This window comes from Chanodichthys erythropterus, chromosome 6, assembly GCF_024489055.1.
Source record: "Chanodichthys erythropterus isolate Z2021 chromosome 6, ASM2448905v1, whole genome shotgun sequence".
NCBI classification, from domain to species: domain Eukaryota; kingdom Metazoa; phylum Chordata; class Actinopteri; order Cypriniformes; family Xenocyprididae; genus Chanodichthys; species Chanodichthys erythropterus.
Window position 1 is genome coordinate 14110092 of NC_090226.1, and position 20748 is coordinate 14130839.

The window sequence follows — 20748 nt, forward strand, 5'->3', positions numbered from 1 at the left end:
TTAGTGAGGGAAATAATAATGACTATAAATTAAAATAGGAGAGTATTAATAAATAAGATCCCAACAGGGCTTTTAAATTGAAGTTTGGAATATGAAAGGTCAGTTGAATTGCATGAGAAGGTTGTCAAATTACATAATAGCACCTTTATTTGTCTGACAATTGAAGCATGTAAAGGTGTGGTCTCTTTCGGTAACTCGTGTTTCAAGACAAAAGAGTTGAAGGCAAATATTCTTGTTTTCCAGAACTCCCTTGATTATTCACAGATAAGGCATTAGACGGTGTGTAAGCATGCATCGCACGGAAGATGGAACAAACAGGACATAAACCTTTCAGATGATGTACCTTTGACTTGTAGACTTGTAGGACATAAACTGACTGATAACTTGCTGACTCAGCACACTGACTAATGCCGATGGCTAACACTTATCTAACCACATTGATTATTTAAAACTTTCACAAATTTAGCCACAGGCATCCAGCTACCGGATATTCTGATTCATGCTGAATAACAACGATTCCTTTGAATCACAGCCTTTATGTATACAAGGTAAGAAACTTCCTGTTACTGATAAAATTCCTTTTAATCACAGACTTTATGTATACAAGGTAAGAAACTTCCTGTTAGTGATAAAAGTTTCATTTTCATCATATTCTCATCTCACCCTGATATATTTTAATCATCACTCAAGTAAAATGTATTTACGCAAAGTAGATTTTGTTTCTAGTGCATATTTAAACATATTTAACAAGTGTTTAAAATAAAGTTTTGCTTTGTTTTTTTTCATTTGTTTTGTCCTAATTGACACTTTTATTGACAAGAACTGTAGATAGAGTATGAAATGATTGGAAGAAGAGGGGAGAATGGGATCAGAAATTTTTTGCAGGTGCACTGCTTGCTATCAGTGGCTTTCAGCTCCAAATGTAGCTTTGCAGGACAAGGCATGAAGCATTTCACTTAAATTGCAGCAACGGAGTTGTTTAGAAGAACATGCTTGCAAAGCACTTTTAATCTGAAAGCTGCAACATTGGTTTATCCAGCCATGTGTCTCATTTATATGCTTTGCGAATGATGGGGCATGTCCCAAAGCTGCTCATTTGAAAAACAGAACTGTTGGCCTAACAGATAGTCAGCATAATATCCTCTTGGGGGTGTGATTTACTGTGAAATATGACTGGCTGTCTGTGTCAGCAGAGAATGATGGGATGTGGGTTTATGGTGCCCTTCTGGTTGATCTGGAGCCGGTTAATCCTCTCCCTTCAATAAATAATGCAGACAGGCAGCTGGATGAGCTTTCATAATGTCGAGTTAACAGGAAGAATCTGTGAATTACAGGATGCTGGAGTCTATAAACTGAACGATCTGGTAGCCGTAGTACAGTATGAGTACAGTTGGGCTGTCTGCACTTGTCCTGTAGTGGAGAATGCTTTCAGATGGAGTTGCTACTTCCTGTTACTGATTGTAATATCATATATGATTGGATTCAATTTGCCTTGTAATTCTGAATACATCAAAAAAGGCATTTTTATTTTATTTTATGTTATTTTATTATTTTATCAGCTGGTAGAGCATGGCACTAATGCCATTGCCATGGGTTCAATTCCTAGGCGCAAATACTAGCCAATAAATAAATAAACACTTTTACTGCATGTAAATCCTTTTGTATTAAAAATTGTTTTTGCTATTTTTATTTTATTTTTATTTTATTTTCACCAAACTCATCTGTTCAGTTCCCAGGAAAAATGCATACCTTAAAATTGCTATTTTTATTTTATTTTATTTTATTTTATTTTATTTTATTTTATTTTATTTTATTTTATTTTATTTTATTTTATTTTATTTTATTTTATTATTTTATTTTATTTTATTTTATTTTATTTTATTTTATTTCATTATTTTCACCAATCATCTGTTCAGTTCCCAGGAAAAATACATACCTTAAATTTTCTATTTTATTTTATTTTATTTTATTTTATTTTATTTTATTTTATTTTATTTTATTTTATTTTATTTTATTTTATTTTATTTTATTTTATTTTATTTTATTTTATTTTATTTTATTATTTTCACCAATCATCTGTTCAGTTCCCAGCAAAAATGCATACCTTAAATTTGCTATTTTATTTTATTTTATTTTATTTTATTTTATTTTATTTTATTTTATTTTATTTTATTTTATTTTATTTTATTTATTTTATTTTATTTTATTTTATTTTATTTTCACCAAAGTCATCTGTTCAGTTCCCAAGAAAAATACATACCTTAAATTTGCTATTTTATTTTATTTTATTTTATTTTATTTTATTTTATTTATTTTATTTTATTTTATTTTATTTTATTTTATTTTATTTTATTTTATTTTATTTTATTTTATTTTATTTTATTTTATTTTATTATTTTCACCAAAGTCATCTGTTCAGTTCCCAGGAAAAATGCATATCTTAAATTTGCTATTTATTTTATTTTATTCACAAATCATCTGTTCAGTTCCCAGGAAAAATGCATACCTTAAATTTGCTATTATTTTATTTTATTTTATTTTATTTTATTTTATTTTATTTTATTTTATTATTTTCACCAATCATCTGTTCAGTTCCCAGCAAAAATGCATACCTTAAATTTGCTATTTTATTTTATTTTATTTTATTTTATTTTATTTTATTTTATTTTATTTTATTTTATTTTATTTTATTTTATTTTATTATTTTCACCAAAGTCATCTGTTCAGTTCCCAGGAAAAATGCATATCTTAAATTTGCTATTTATTTTATTTTTTTTATTTTATTTTATTTTATTTATTTAATTTTTTTTGTATTTTATTTTATTTTATTTCATTATTTTCAACAAAGTCATCTTTTCAGTTCCCAGGAAAAGTGCATATCTTAAATTTGCTATTTATTTTATTTTATTAATTTTTTTTAATTTAATTTATTTTATTTTTTTTTTATTTTATTTTATTTTATTTTATTATTTTCACCAATCATCTGTTCAGTTCCCAGCAAAAATGCATACCTTAAATTTGCTATTTTATTTTATTTTATTTTATTTTCACCAAAGTCATCTGTTCAGTTCCCAGAAAAAAAGCATATCTTTGCTATTTTATTTTATTTTTTTAATTTTTTTTTTTTCATTATTTTCACCAATCATCTGTTCAGTTCCCAGGAAAAATGCATATCTTAAATTTGCTATTTTATTTTATTTTATTTTCACCAAAGTCATCTGTTCAGTTCCCAGGAAAAATGCATATCTTAAATTTGCTATTTATTTTATTTTATTCACAAATCATCTGTTCAGTTCCCAGGAAAAATGCATACCTTAAATTTGCTATTATTTTATTTTATTTTATTTTATTTTATTTTATTTTATTTTATTATTTTCACCAATCATCTGTTCAGTTCCCAGCAAAAATGCATACCTTAAATTTGCTATTTTATTTTATTTTATTTTATTTTATTTTATTTTATTTTATTTTATTTTATTTTATTTTCACCAAAGTCATCTGTTCAGTTCCCAGAAAAAAAGCATATCTTTGCTATTTTATTTTATTTTTTTAATTTTATTTAATTTTATTTATTTAATTTTTTTTGTATTTTATTTTATTTTATTTCATTATTTTCAACAAAGTCATCTTTTCAGTTCCCAGGAAAAATGCATATCTTAAATTTGCTATTTATTTTATTTTTTTAATTTTATTTAATTTTATTTATTTTATTTTTTTTGTATTTTATTTTATTTTATTTCATTATTTTCACCAAAGTCATCTGTTCAGTTCCCAGGAAAAATGCATATCTTAAATTTGCTATTTATTTTATTTTATTTTATTTTATTTTATTTTATTTTATTTTATTTTATTTTATTTTATTTTATTTTATTCACCAATCATCTGTTCAGTTCCCAGGAAAAATGCATACCTTAAATTTGCTATTTTATTTTATTTATTTTATTTTATTTTATTTTATTTTATTTATTTATTTTTTTTTTCATTATTTTCACCAATCATCTGTTCAGTTCCCAGGAAAAATGCATATCTTAAATTTGCTATTTTATTTTATTTTATTTTCACCAAAGTCATCTGTTCAGTTCCCAGGAAAAATGCATATCTTAAATTTGCTATTTTATTTTATTATTTTTTTTTTTATTTTATTTATTTTATTTTATTATTTTATTTTATTTTATTTTATTATTTTCACCAATAATCTGTTCAGTTCCCAGGAAAAATGCATACCTTAAATTTGCTATTTTATTTTATTTTATTTTATTTTATTTTATTTTATTTTATTTTATTTTATTTTATTTTATTTTATTTTATTTTATTTTATTATTTTCACCAATCATCTGTTCAGTTCCCAGGAAAAATGCATACCTTAAATTTGCTATTCGATTTTATTTTATTTTATTTTCACCAAAGTCATCTGTTCAGTTCCCAGGAAAAATGCATATCTTAAATTTGCTATTTTATTTTATTTTATTTTTTATTTTATTTTATTATTATTATTATTATTATTTATTTTTATTTTTTTTTATTTATTATTTTCACCAGTCATTTGTTCAGTTCCCAGGAAAAAAGCATACCTTAAATTTGCTTAAATTACCTTAAATAATTTCCTCATTGCCACTTGTGTGATGAAGCAAGTGCGTCAACCACTAGGTATCCAAGGCTTTTAGCAATTGCATGAAAATAACAATTTTACAATTATAGCTTGTTGCACTCAAATAATTAACAATTACACATGAATGGGAATGAAGCATCCTTTCTTTGTTCTCTCTGTCTCTCCTTTTTGTGTTCAGCTGATAAGTGGGTGGGGCAAAGAAAGTCGGGATGGGCTGTCATTAGAGGGCTGCACCAATAGCAGCCGCTAAAACATAATTGACTTGAATAGGAGCTCCTACCCTTCCTCCACTTCCACACAAAGCCCCATGCTGTGATTGCCTCCTTTTGTTAAGCTCTCTTTTCTCTGTGGCAGCCTCCTTGCCACGTGCCAAGTGTTTTCGTCACGGCAGATGTCTGACACAATCTGCTCTAATCTTTGCCGTGCTTCCTTGACGTGACAAGCATGTAGTGACTTTGCAATGGCTCGAAACCTGTTTCGACTTTGATGTGCACAGAAGGGAAGATTATGTATTTGCTTAATTTCATTTCAATATAAAGACTATTGATTGAGGTAATGACCTGACAAAATAGAGTTTGTTTAATTAAATGTGACAGACAGAGAACACATCTCTAAATGGATCTTTCCGTAACGTTAAGACACTGCTCGAAGCCAGGACAAGGGTAAGTGTAGTCAATAGACAGGGTGTATATTCGCTACGGTCCTCACTAATGAATTTAGAAACCCTCTTTGATAAGGGCCAGCATGAGGTCTAATCATCAAAGATCCCTAAAAACACGCTGGCTAATTAGATTAGCCTTTTCATCCACTGCATACAACAGTTGCCTGTCTTAACTAATGATGTTGTGAAGGCAAGAAAAGGCTTCAGCTTTATTTTAACACCCTGTTCAACTTTGTTGTAGAAAAGCTGAAAACTGATGGTGCTTGGATGTTTCTTTTCCATCTTAAAGCTTTAGAAGAGATTTGGTCTTACATGCTGAGAGGCCTGCTGAGTTAATGCTAAACTACGGATATAGAGCAGGATGAACCATTGGATCATATCCTTACTTCCGACCTACCACCTTTTCTTTCTGACACCGTCCTTCGTGGCTGTTGATCCTCACTGTGGAACTGTTATATAACTGTGACTCTCTGACTGATGATTCAGTAGATTTGATCTCTGGTTATCTTTCCCAGAGGGATTTAGCCAGTTTCTCCCTGTCAGTGACAGTGTTTAAAGGGTTAGATCACCCAAAAATTAAAATTCTGTCATTTATTACTCACCCTCATGCCGTTACACACCCGTAAGACCTTCATTAATCTTCAGAAAACAAATTAAGATATTTTAGTTGAAATCCTATAGCTCTGTGAGGCCTCCATAGGGAGCAATAACATTTCCTCTCTCAAGATCCATAAAGGTACTAAAAACATATTTAAATCGGTTCATGTGAGTACAGTGGTTCAATATTAATATTATAAAGCGAGGAGAATATTTTTGGTGCACCAAAAAACAAAATAACGACTTATTTAGTGATGGCCGATTTCAAAACACTGCTTCAGGAAGTTTCGGAGCACAAATGAATCAGTGTATCGAATCATGATTCAGATCGCATGTCAAACTGCCAACGGCTGAAATCACGTGACTTTGGCAATCCGAATCATGATTCGATACACAGATTCATTTGTGCTCCGAAGCTTCATGAAGCAGTGTTTTAAAATCAGCCATCACTAAATAAGTCGTTATTTTGGGTTTTTTTGGCACTCCAAAAATATTCTCGTCGCTTTATAATATTAATATTGAACCACTGTACTCACATGAACTGATTTAAATATGTTTTTAGTACTTTTATGGATCTTGAGAGAGGAAGTGTCCTTTGCTCCCTATGGAGGCCTCACGGAGCCATCGGATTTCAACTAAAATATCTTAATTTGTGTTCCGAAGATGAATGAAGGTCTTACGGGTGTGTAACGGCATGAGGGTGAGTAATAAATGACAGAATTTTCATTTATGGGTGAACTAACCCTTTAAGGCAATAGACTTCATACTGCTGTGTGGCATACTACCATACTACTAAACAAAATTAAGGTTTTTTTGGGGAAAATATGTCATTTCTTCTCTCCATATAGTGGACTTCAACGGGGATCTACGGATTGAAGGTCCAAATTGCTGTTTCAATTCAGCTTCAAAGGGCTCTACACGATCCCAGATGAGGAATAAGGGTCTTATCTAGCGAAACGATTGGTCATTTTCTAAAAAAAAAAAGTACAGTATATACATTTTAACCACAAATGCTCATCTTGCACTGCTCTGTGATGCGCCACGCATTACATTTTCATGTTGGACGTATACAGAAGTACCGAACCTGTGTTTACAAAGCAAACGTACAAAGTCAAACACCCTTTACAAAAACAGGTAAAACAAAGATGTTGGACGTTTTTGAAGTTGTGTGTATGTAATGCGCATTGCAGAGCTAGTGCAAGACGAGCATTTGTGGTTAAAAAGAATATAAATTTGTTTTTTTTTGTTTTTTTTAGAAAATTAATGATTATTTCACTAGAAAAGACCCTTATTCCTCGTCTGGGATCGTGTAGAGCCCTTTTGAACGTGCAATGAAACTGCAATTTGGACCTTCAACCCATTGATCCCCTCTGAAATCCACTGTGTGGAGAAAAATCCGGTAATGTTTTTCTCAAAAACCTTTCTTTTCAACTGAAGAAAGAAAGACATGAACATCTTGGATGACATGGGGGTAAATAAATTATCAGGAAATTTTAATTCTGAAGTGAGCTAATCCTTTAACTGGATGCAACACACTGAAATGAATATCATGTTGAGGTAACAGTGTAGCATACTACTTTTTAAACATTTATTGTTGCATACAGAAAGGAACATAGCATACAGCAGGAACTATATACTTTGCAATATGCAGTGAGCAACTACTCCATTTACAAGCACAGCCTCAGAGAATTCTGGCATTTTTAACCAAATTTTGGTTAAAAATGCAATGGCTGCAATGACGCATAGCCTTTTTCTCTTCAGATCTTCCTCTACTATGAGCCAGTCTTAAGAATTTTTTAACAAGTTTCAGAAGCAGTCAGTGTCATGCCAAGGAGGATTTAGATGGACTTGAATGGAAAAGAGGACATGTGTCTTTCATGTATTACTGCTGGCCTACTTTGAAAGTTCTTTAATTGCTCGAGGAAAATCTGCGCTTACTGCCTTTTGCCATTTAATAGAAGTATTTTGCAATCTGGAGAGGTTTAGAGGGTCTTTTATCTGAAGAAAATGAAATGCATGAAAATTGTGTTGAGTCATGCACACTTAAGTCTATATGTTACTATGCAGAAAGGGAGATGATAATTGTTGTCATTAGGAGGATTCTGGGAAATGGAGTTCTTGAGGGGAATGAGGATATGTGACCTCCTCAGGGAGGGTAGCAAGCAAGCAGTGTGGGAGAGGATGCTGAACAAGAGTCATCCTCACTGTTTCACAGCCCAGAGCGGATAGAGAGAGAGAGAGAGAGAGAGAGAGAGAAAGAGGGAGGGAGGGGCAATGCTAAGAATAGAACTGGAACCACTGGAGCTTCATCCCATTGGGCACAACCACAGCCAAACAGCCTCCCATGATAACATCCTCTGGGAGATAGAATAGGTCATGGGCTCAAGCCGGGTGTATACTGTACAATTTAAGGCACGGTTTTGCTGTGTGAAACAAATTTCAGGACCCATAAGAGATTTCTTTTGCAGTTTAGGGCACGGAGTCCTTAGTATTAATATATTTGAAAACTCAGGAATATTATCATTAGATTTGGATCATTTTAGCTTTTGTGCAAGATCTCATCATAAAGGACTGAAAAAAATCACACAGTGTATATCCGTCTTTAACCAGACTATGCAAATATCTGAGGCGGCGATGAACTGAAGAACTATTTCAAGAGCTAATTTGCTTAATCGTTCTTTACTTTGGCCTCCAGATGCATCTGTCCTCATTTGCACAGTTGTTTACTTCATCTGTGGCATATATGACTTCTGTTGCTAATATGGCTCCCGGGTTGGGTATTGTGTTGTTGTCGTCAAAAATGCTAATGCTAATAGAGAAATCAGCAATGAGATATCTGTACTGACTGCTGGATATGCATTTTGCTTTTTACTCTCTGTTTAGCTTTTTTTACGTGAGTGTTTTCTGACCTCTACAAGATCTCTTGGCCTTGTCGTTGCCCTCATCCTTGCGGCCAGCAATAGTCATGGCACTGCAGTCCAGTGATGGTCAGCTTTATTAGCATGCAGTTAGCACATGTCCTGCAGCCCATGTCTTTCTCCTTTACAAACTCATTTCTGTCAGGCGCTGAATGGTCTTTGCTCATCTGTCCTGATTTACCACAGCTCTGCTGATAGGGCATGGGAAAAGAGCCTGCTCTCATGTCTTCAGAGCCATTAAAGTCAACGGATGGCTTCCTAATATGGACAAATCGTAATGTCACCACCTCCGTATTTTTCCAACAAATCCACTCTCTCTTATCTAGATCAATGTTTTTATTTTAAATATGATTGTTTGACAGATAAACAAAAAAACAAAGCCTTCCCTTTCAAACAAGTGATGATGTGAATTCTCTGGTACTTTAATATTTACCATGGTAATGAATAATTACTTTATTGATATATCCCGTTTTCACTAAGGAGACAGTATCTATCCAAAACAACTGTTTGTTATTGCAATTTCTTTCACTTTAAAGTTGTTGATACACATTATTTTTCATGCTAAATAAATTATAAAATCATGAATATTAAAAAAACTTGATTTTTTGGGGATTCTGTCATCTCAATACAGTAGGTCTTAGTGTCAGTGTTTCCCATAACATAATTTCCCATAACATAATTTTAAAAGATTATTATATACAACCTTTCAAAAGTTAGATTTTTAAAGAAATGAATACCTTTTTCAGCAAGATTGCATTAAATTTATAAAAAGTGACAGTAAAAGCATTTATAATTTTACAAAAAGTTGTTTTGAACTTCTTAAACACAAAAATATTAAGCAGCACAACCATTTTCAACATTGATAATAATAATAAATGTTTCTTGAGCACCAAATCAGCATATTAGAATAATTTCTAAAGGATCATGGGACAATGAAGACTGGAGTAATAATGCTGAAAATTCAGCTTTAAATCACAGGAATACATTACATTTTAAAATATATTAAATATGAATAAATATATACAATTTTAATAATAATATTTTACAATATTTCTATTTCGCTGTATTTTTGATCACATAAATGCAGCCTTGATGAGCATAAGAGCCTTTTTTCAAAACTGTACAAAAAGATATCAATCTCAAACTTTTGAGCAGTATTAATAAATGATTGCAGGGGAAAATAAGCATTTTAATTGTTTACTTTCCTCAATATGTTCATAAAGCTTTACACTTGAGAAAAAAAGAGGAAAAAAATGGAGGCGGTAATATTGTTTTGTCTCTTTAAGAGATTTGTGTCTCTGTCAGGTCAAGACTATAAGCCGTTTTGTTTGATAAACTTTTAAACTTTGCCATGTTGCAATGTTTAACATGGCCATGTACAGCACGTTCCCTGCATGGCCTGGTTAATGATCACTGGACAATCCAAAAGGTCAGTTTGCTAACCTCTCTGGCTCACGTGTGCTGTAAGTGACAAGATCTGGACACTGTCTAAACTTTATGGGTCATAATACTGTCAAAGTGTAAGACACCGTAATCTCTCTTGCTCTGTTTTTTCTCCATCTAGAGACAGGTGGTTGTTCCGTGTTAAGTTCTACACCCTCATAAGGGCGCTATATGTCAGCACTCTGCAGTACTGTTGACCTGGTCACCTGCTGTGGGAGAAAGAGGTCTTTCTTGTGTCTTTTTGTTCTGTTAGACCAGGTAAAACCATATGAGAAAGAGAGAATTAGAGGAGCGGCAGCTGGGGGAACGCGGAGCCGTGAAGATCCGGTAACAATAGACTTGTTTTACTTGAACAAAGAAGTTGTCATGGTATTTTCCCACCATTCTCTCTTGGGCAGAACTCAGTGATTTAGTTACAAAGCAGAGTAATACCATACACAGATGTGCTGTGTAGGTGAAGCTTTATTTATTCCCAATGATAGCAAGCTGTCTTGAGAGCAGCAATATCCTTTTTACACACACACACACACTCAAAAAACCCCAGCAAAAGCCAAAGCCCCGTTTATTGCAACAGAGAAACAGATGAGAGGTTTTTGTTGTAGCTTCAGATATTGTGCCATTTGCCACAGTGTTCTGAAAAACTGCTTTATAAAATATGGAAAAGTGTTACCGCACTCCCAGCAGGCCTGCAGTAACTCGTCGTATGTTGGCCATTAGAGTCACTTTCCCACAAACACGGCTACTCTACAGTAGTGGGTCTGACAACACTTAACCTCCGACCTTGCCGAAAACCGTAACGTTAAACACAAGTAGAAGCGTGGAGAGGGCCGGGAAGTCTTGTGGGTGTGTGTGATTATAGGGAAATATAAAGGCTCAGAGCACTCCAATAATTACTCACAGGCGCACTGGCACATGTGCTGATTTTTAAGGGATAATTTCTGTGGTTTTCGGAAAAACAAGCCGGAAGGCTACTGATAATCTTATCTCAGACTTTGTAATATTAGGCATACAATGTAAACAAAAAAGTTGTTGAGGAAAGATAAAAAAATAAAGGCAACATGATGCATGAAGATTAGTCACACTAACCCTACTGCAGTTTGAATTTGGTCCTTCACTGAATACGAAATGTCTTATTCAGCTGATAAATTCTTGCCAAGGCAAGGTTTCTTTTTCAGAAAAGGTTCATATAGCAAACCATAAATGTGCATTATATTTTTTTATTTGATTTTTTTATGATTAGTTTGATTAGTTTGTTCAGACAACTAGTCTGAACTAGGCTAGTTGCGAAAACACACACATATATATATGAAGAGTTCAGATGCAAAACCCTCTAAATCCATCAGACATCTTTTCTTTTAAATGAGCATTTTTTTACCAGGCTTTTACAATCAAGTTTAGGAGTTTCATTTTAAAGGTAATGATAAGGTTATGAGCTAGTGAATAAAATAACTTTTTTTCAAAAATGTCACTCTAGACAATTTATTGGTTTTTAACGAGTTAGATTTTCTTTTGCGTCAAAACCAGCTAAATCCACTTGTGCTTATTTTGCAAAAACCTAGAAATCCACCTATTTGTGGAAAGACATAGTAAATAGTTGAAAAATCACTAAAAATGCAATACAAACCCTGAAAAAGATGATAGCACAATCATTTCAAAACTAAACAGTAGACAAACCTCTTTACACAGGGATCTAGCACGTCTCTTCTATTCAGCCTCCACTTTTTGCCTCCTCCGTTTACATGGCACAGCTTCCATATGAGACAGAAGAATAGCATCTTGTTTGACTTTGTCTTTGGCGAAATAGAGCTGTTGTTTGATGTATAATAAATCTGATTCCTTGAAAGTAACGGCACTGCACGAAGAACTGTTATGAGTGCATGATACAATTGCGACCAAGCCATTTCCACTGTAGGCTATTTTGCCTTATGACAAGGCGGAGTTTTGAGGTAAATAACGTTTTCTTCTGCCATTCAATATTAGTAGGACAGGCTGATCCATTTCATCATACTCCATCTTTTATTTTAAAAAACTCAATCTGAATCTGAATAAAAAAAAATCTCCTCAGCACGCTCAAAATCATATGATTCGATTCGCGCCTTCTGATTGGTTCTCGGAATATAGCGGCTTTTGCTGCCAAAGGGAAGTGGCGTCTAGAGGCTTTTGCCAACAAACCGATATTTCTGAATGGGCTGACGCTGCGATTTAGAGGATTTGAAGCACGTGATTTCTTGAACGTGTACTACGTGCTGTAAGCATTCGTTCAATGTCATTATCTCATTTTTGACAGAGATGGCGTTTAGCGGCTTTTGCATCTGAACTCTTCATATATATATATATATATATATATATATATATATATATATGTGGCGAGCAGGGCGGGCGAGAGCCGTGAGGGAACGCCGCAAGGAGAGATAATGGAGTGACGCGAGAGATAATGAGCTCCACCTGCGAGGCACACCGGCCTTGAGTCTCTCACGGAGGAGCTCCGAAAGCATAAAAGGACGAGCGACGACAGTGAAGGACGAGAGAGGACCAGGCCTGGATATTATTTTATGTTTTATTATGTTTGTACCCTCACGGACATCTGCCGGCATTACTTTAATTTTGTATTTGTTTATTTTGAATTAGAGTTGTGTTCAACGTTTGCCAGTTCCCGCCTCCTTCTTCCCATACTTACGAACTGTGTTACAATATATATATATATATATATATATATATATATATATATATATATATATATATACACACAGTCAAACCAAAAATTATTCAGACACTAGATATATTTTTTTATATATTTTTATTAGTGGGTGCAGGACACTATAGTTCATTTATGTAAGTGAGGATAGCAAAATAAAATAAACTGTGACATATTATACCCAAAAAACTACCTGATAAAAATTGGGACCAAAAATTACTGTACCATGGTCAAAGTGTTATCTGACATTATTAAGATTATTTTTTTCTGACACAGTTTAGCTCTGAGATCTTGTCATATTTTATTACCATTTTTTAAACTACAGTTAATAAAATGTAATAATGAATGAAATGTTCAAGGTGTCTGAATAAATTTTGGTTTGACTATATATATATATATATATATATATATATATATATAATATCATTACAATTTAAAAAAACTGTTTATTTTCTAGCTTAATATATTTGAATTAGTATTTTTCCTATTTATGTAATTGTTGCTAATTAAAAAAGAATTTAATAAACTGTCAAATGTAATATTTATCCAATCTCAAAATGTAATTAATTTCAAACTGTAAATTATACTGTAATGTTGTGATGCTTAAACTCACTTGATGCATTTAAAACGACTGAATTTATTTATTTTTCTTTGAAATTTGACAAAATATAATAGAATTTTTATTTTAATAACATGAAAATAATTGCCAGCTTATCAGTATCAGCCAACATTAATTAAATAATATTGCTGCCTCTGATTTAATATTCTGTCTGAATTTGTATTTATTTATTTTTAAATGTAGATTCAAATTTCCCTGTATTTGTGACTCCTTGTATGCTGGTTAAAATGTAATCTTTTTTTCTGTGACATTTGGCTGTGCACATTCTCACTGCACACACAGATCTGATTGGGTGTTTTTGCACAGGGGCCTGTATGACATCATAAATATGTGTCTGTTTACTCAGTACGTCTTTGTGTGCATGCACGGGCACGTGAGGAACAATGAAAAGCACGCGGGGGAGAGAGAAGATGAAGATGAAAAGTGTGCAGTGTAATCACCACGTATATCCCATAGTCCTCCATGCCTCTCCGGAGACCGCTGTCTTTAGTACAGTTGTTATCCCTCCCCAAATGCTTTCTCATGGCCACAGTGCACCTGACCTCAGCCCTTTCCCTTTATTAGAAAATGTTGCCATGGGTTCTCCTCTCTGGAAGAATCATACTATTAAGAGCAGAACCCGAGTGTGGGAAAATTAAAAATAGAAGGAAGTCGGCTGACAGGTTATGTTTTTACGTACAGCCCTGCTGGATGTACAATTCTCCTATTCATTTTCTTTATTGAATCTGGATTGGAGGGAAAAAATAGCTGTTCTTTCGCACCAGGAAGGGATTTACTCTGAGGTTGATGAGTGGAGGAGAGAGAAAGGAGAGGGGGAAATGATTGTCTGAGGGCCACCGGTGGTTTCAAGTTTCGCCGTCTTTACCCTGGAGCTTTTGATTCTTTGCTCTCCCTTTCTCTCTCGCTCACTCGCCCTCTTTCTTTCTCTCTCTCTCTCTTCGCCAGCCACCCCCCTCCTTCAGACCACACCACCACTCTTCAGGAGCACAGTAACAGGGAGAAGAGAGGGAGGCAGTGAAGGAAGTGCATCGCGAGGACTTAACGGAGACGATTCTCAGCCATTTATAGTCACAGCAAGGTAGGATCACCTTTTTCTTTTGGGGAATCTCCAGTTGGGTGGGGAAAAAAGAGGAAAAGTCCTTCTTTCTACATCCAAACCGCTGGTTTCTGTTCTGTCATTTCTCTGTTGCTAGCTCCAGGACAGATGTAAAGTAATCAATGGATGCATGTGAGTTTGTGTTCGATATGTGATACAAGGTGTCTAGACAGAGAAGGGGGTTTTGATGCATTTTCCAAAGATCAGAAGAGGCTAAACCAAATGTTTCCTGTCTAACAGATTACATATCTTGCAGATCTAGGGTAAATATGATAGATATGGAGTTAATTTTAGGAGTGATTTAGATGAAGAGTAAATGCGATCGAAAAGATCCAACATACCACTATTTCTATACTATCATAGTTTTAAACATTATTTTTTAATTAGCGTTTATATTTCTACTTTCAGTTTTCATTTTAATTTTAGTTACATTTTTAGTTATTAAATTTCTGTTTCATTTTGAATAATGAAAAATGTTAACGATGATAACCTTGCGACATACACGGGTAGATGAACTGACTAAGTTATGATTCATCATGTTAGCTTAAAGGCAGCAAAAACAGATGACATACACAGAAGATGCATGCACACATGCTAAGACAGATGTTGTCTGAGGTCATCCAGATGCCCAGGTGTACAGCATTCAACAGGAATATACCCTCATGACTTCAAACAAAGCAAAAAACAGTTAATTATAGACGTGGATCATTCCTGAACGGTGTTTCACCATCCCCTGCTACTTGGTTTACTCTTTCTGGCAAGGACAGAGCACCTGTTTTGCGCCTTTGGTATATGCCAAAATCGGGAAAAGAAACTAATTTGAAGACTAATTTGAAGAGTTGATGCTTCTGTAGGCTGTTGATATACATCCCGCCATTCTGAGTTTAAACCTTTGATTAGCATAAGCCACGAGGCAGCTTAAAAATTTTAATGGGAAACCATAAACTCCCGGGCTTAATTTTAGCGAGTTTCAAAGCTGGAGCTTAGTGGCACGCGGTGGAACTGCGGTGCTGGTGTGAATTTCAGACTTGCTAATTTCTACACTATATTTGGATTTTAGGGGAAATGCAAAGATGCTCATTTGTTATTGGCAGGCTGCCATCATCTGCAGAAAAGACATAAATTAAACATTGAGAACTGTGCTAAAAGTTACGAAACATCCCGCAAACCAGTTGCAATGCAGTATGGGTTATAATGCCTTTTGCATCCACATTGAATGAAAGGCTAAACAACGGCATAAATTTCAAAGATCCACCCTTGCTGTAATTGCATGTTAATATATGATCTTTTTAGCATTGTTGCTATGGTAGAAGTCAGTTGGCAGAAGTTGGTTTGGCAGTGGCAGTTGTCAGATTGGCCTCTCTCTGGACCGGGCTGGCGTCCCTTGACGTGACTAGCACAGGGTGAATAGTTGCCTCGGTGTCTGGATGGACAGACTTGGCACTGGCTGACGGATCAGGAGAGGTGAACAAAAAGCTTGAAGATGACAGACGGGAAAGGGGAAGAATACTCCACTTGTGTCCAGTGGCTAAGGAGCTCTTCAGTGTTCAGTGTGGGAGTGTGATTTTTATCTGAGTTTGTGTGGAGATAAAAGCTCATTTAGACACACCTTTCCCCAAAATACCCTTGCAGCACACAATGTTTGAGGATAGTCTCTACATTTTAAGGAAAATTTTTGCTGCTTATAACTGTCAAAGAAATTGCCAAGAAACTGTCCTAGCAAGACAGTTTAAGCATATCAAGCCGGTAAGAAGAGAACAATTGTATTCTTTGTCATATTTATAGTAAATTTATTATAAAATCATTTTATAAAATAAATAATAATAATAAGTTATAAAATAATATTTATTATAAATAATATAATATAATAATATATGACAGTTGTGGACATTTAACCGACTTTGCTCAGTTGTAAGCTTGCTGCATAATTACTGCATTAATGCAAAAATTAAATGTTGAGATTAAATTTATTTACATTTTTTGTTGTGCTGAATTTATTGCGGTTTTAAATTAAAAATGCATTATGGTAATAAGAATTTTGGGGGGAAATGTATCCTCAAAATAATATCAAAATGCAATTTATTTAAGAAAACTTTTTAAACAAACATACACAAATTAAAAGTATTCATTTTTTCCCAACAAAATAACACACACAAAATAAATATATATATATATATATATATACTAAAATAATACAATATTTTTTTATTTCTAATAATAATAATAATATAATAATGGTAATAGTAATAATAATAATTATATTAATTAATATTATTGTTAAATCATAATATTGTTATTTTTTATTTTGAGGTGAAATATAGTAATCTATTTATTTATTAAAGATTTATTTTTGGTGTTTTTGCCTTTATTATGATAGGACAGTGATTAGACAGGAAGTGAAGTGGGAGAGAGAGTGTGACGGGATCGGGAAAGGACCACAAGCCGGGACTCAAACTCAGGCTCAAAATGTCGCCGGCGCCAACGATATATTTATTATTTTTAAACATTTATTATAAAATGTTTTTACTCATGAAATTCACACAGTTATTTAACAACTGTTGTTTGATATTCTTACAAAGTAAAGAGTATGTTGGTAAAACAAAAAATATACCATATAGTTTTTCATGGAAAAATACTAGGGGTGTGACGAGACAGGTATCTCACGAGACGAGACGAGACTCGAGATTGAGTTCACGAGATGAGACAAGATTTTTACACACTATTTTTAAGAAATCCTCAATGGCGAAATACATGACTAGAAAAAATATTCTGCAGGTGTATTTGAAATGTTTTAATTAATTATCTCGTAATGAATGTCATTCAGTCCTACTTTCTTAGTATGAATTATCATATGCAGTAAAAGACAACAATGCTCAAGCAATGCTCAAGCCACAAACTCAACTGACTGACTTCTCTTCTGTATGATTTCAGTCTCTTCAGACCTTACTGTACATGATTTATGAGCTTCTACAACTTTTGACCTCCTAACTGAACTCCTTTCCACAAACTGATCATAGAAATAGAACAGTATAAATAAAAATGGTAACACTTTACAATAAGGTCTCATTTATTAATATTAATGTATTAACCAACATCAACTAACAATGATTTATTTATTTATTATTCTTTTTTATGTTAGTTGATAAAAATAGTCATTCATTGTTAGTTCATGATAGTTCACAGTGCATTACCAACAAATAACAAATGAAACCTTATTGTTTGTGCTTAATAAGATTAAAGAGAAAACTGTTATTCATTTTTATGGTAACACTTTACAATAAGTGCAACCATAATCACACTCTCTCAATATTCAAAGTGCAAATAAGATAAAATTTTTCTTTGATACTGAGCTAAGAGATGGTTACAACTACACTGCCCAGCCTAAGATAGCTTTCATATTGAGAGATATTTCCATTCATCAGGGAGCCGCTTTCAAAATGCAGGGTATGAATGCGCGCTCGCGTTTACTTTCACGATCACGTGCACTCTGTAAATATGGAGCGACGGCGACCGTTATCCAACTGAATTAAATGTTTTTTATTTAAATACAAAGCAAAAGGACAGTGGAGGCGTAATGTATACGTAGCGGTGGCATATTCTTTCCTAATCATCCTAACACTCTGTCATGGCAATATGACGAGACTACTTTTGCCTCGACGAGAAATCTCGTCACATCTCGTCACATCTCGTGAAACGAGATCTCGTCACACCCCTAAAAACTACCATACAATTTTTGAAGTACCATCTAAATGCCATAGTAGATGAATAAAAAACATGCAGTACGATATACATTTAAAAGTAACCAAGTATTACCATCACTTTTCCAATGGACCACCACAGTTTAAGTTTGCAAGGGGGTTACTGTATGAGTCATAAAGATTCCAGACAGAGATCCTTAAAAAAGCCAAGACTAAATAACAAGGCAAAAGTCTTTTGTTCAACAAAAAACGCAGTCCCGATAAAGGGCTGACTCTGTTAGATGAAACGACAACTTCTATTGTCTGTTCTTGATTTACTGTGCAAGGCCATCTGGGGTCCTAATTAGCCACAGCATTATTAGCAATAGCCAGTTTCCATATAGCATATCCCCCTCAAGCACACACAGTGTAAATTAGAGCCTTCAGTATCTGTGCGCTGTCTACACAAGTCACTTCCTCCCACCTCTGTCTCTGGAGCATCATTTAGAAGGCTAATATGAAAGAGAGAGAGCAGAAGACGAGGTGGGGCACAGGAAGTCATATCAGACAGGGATTGAGGAGAGCGGGTTGACTTATGGTGATTTAGTGATATGGTTCCTTTGTTCTGTGAACCACTTTGGCCAATTTAATTGCTCTTTGAGTGGTCCTGCACTCATTCTCTGCTGGGCTGCTCTTCTGGCATGGAGATATTTTTGGCTGGTGTCCAGCGGGGGAGCTGTTATGACTATTATGCTACACAGAGCATTGCTGTAAATGAATGCTACAGTAGTTCATAGTTCAGTCTCACTGACTGTATTATTTAATTTTTTAGGTTTTACAGACTGAACTTAAATTTACTGTAAAATATGTATGCCTCATTAACTGAAAATGCTAATATACCAACGTACTGAAGTATTAAAATATGTTTTGTTCCTTTATAATATACTTACAACCACCATAAAAACACAAGTAGTAAAGAATCAAGTAGCTTTTTCCACAAGCTGATGTAAATACTATTATATAGAAGGTGCACAGTTTCATTCACATAAATAAAACATGATGTAACGATTTGGTGCACGCACATTACGAAGAGATTTAAGGAAATAGTATTTAATAAACCGAATGATCACTTCAGGAAAACCAAACACAGTGAAACTAAACAGAACTAATCATAACCCTGACACATGACACTAAAGTAATGCAATAATCATTCAACAACATAAGATGATATATAAAACATACATAACAATCGGAAATGTCAATTTGTAAATTATAAGATGACCTGTTTTTTTCACTTGCGAAAACTGTAAAACAGTATTTTACCATTAGATTTAATACAGTTTTTACTGTATAAAGTAATAAAACTTACTGTTAACCATCCGTTTTTTACCGTAGCATTTTTACTGTCTTTTATTAAATAAAATTACAATAATTTTCTACAGTGCTGAATCTGAATATAAATACTTCCCTACTCTAAAGTAGGTGAAAAACAGTATGTGAAAGGAGTAATATGTCCAAATTTATAGTATTCATAAAACAGTAGACAAAAAAGTATCCAGTTGACAAATACAACTGAAAACTCCATTGCTCACCATTGCTAAAAAGTCAGATTTTAGTGTCTCAGGCCAACTTTGGGATGCACTCAACCCAATGATTTGGACCTAATCATTTCCGCTGATCTGCAGTCAGCTCTTTAATTAGAGGTTACAGTAATGTTTTGTGGGGAACCTGGTCCTAAATCAGAAAACAAAGATGACATGTTTCTGGAGGAATATAGTTGTGTTGCTTGTAGAGACCTGTTCATCACACCTCCAGTATTTGGCCTCAGGCAAGAGGAGGGACAGGACAGAGTTAAATACCTCTGTGATGAGACGCCAGGCACATAGAATGCACCTTTGTCTAAACACGGTCGGATGTCATCAGGAGAGAGGTGTTGACATCTTTTCAAATTGCACACAAGATTCATACAAGCCACTAATACACACAGACAAACATACGCTTTCCAAAACAAACCTACACCCTGAGATGGAAACTCATCCATCTTGACATGACTGTTTGTAATCGTTTTCCAGTCCATGGAGAAATTCTTTTAATCATTTCCTATGAACTGCTACAAAGCTGACCTGGTCACTGTAAAGGGTTCTGGATTAAAAGTTACAGAGAGAGCTCATTATTTTTTATCTCACCACATGTTGTTACTGACTTGTTGCCAAGGAATGGTTTTCCCTCATGAAAACAGAGAGTAATTAATGTGATCTCTATTTATCAAGAGAGACAGTTGAGTTATTCTTGCAATATGGCCACAGGGTGTCGATGTTAAGCATAATGAACAAGAGTGTGTTTACACAGTTTTTTAATCAGTTTGTAGAAATGCATTTGAAACTTGGTGAATTAATAATTTATTTAATTTTTAATTTTATTTTTTTTTCATAA

General features: G+C 33.7%; 1 protein-coding gene across 6 annotated transcripts in view; it reads left to right on the forward strand.

Annotated features, from left to right (window-relative positions):
- The first annotated feature begins 251 nt into the window (after positions 1-251).
- Positions 252-20748, forward strand: part of plekha6 (pleckstrin homology domain containing, family A member 6) — a 114373-nt gene continuing 93876 nt past the window's right edge. For 3 of the 6 annotated variants that reach the window (XM_067388184.1, XM_067388185.1, XM_067388183.1), the window contains exons 1-2: positions 252-548; positions 14488-14620. In XM_067388184.1, coding sequence (XP_067244285.1) covers positions 500-548; positions 14488-14620 — 182 coding nt within the window. In that variant the 5' untranslated portion in view covers positions 252-499. The remainder of the gene's footprint in view (positions 549-14487; positions 14621-20748) is intronic. The other 3 variants (XM_067388181.1, XM_067388186.1, XM_067388189.1) reach the window with 3 other exon arrangements.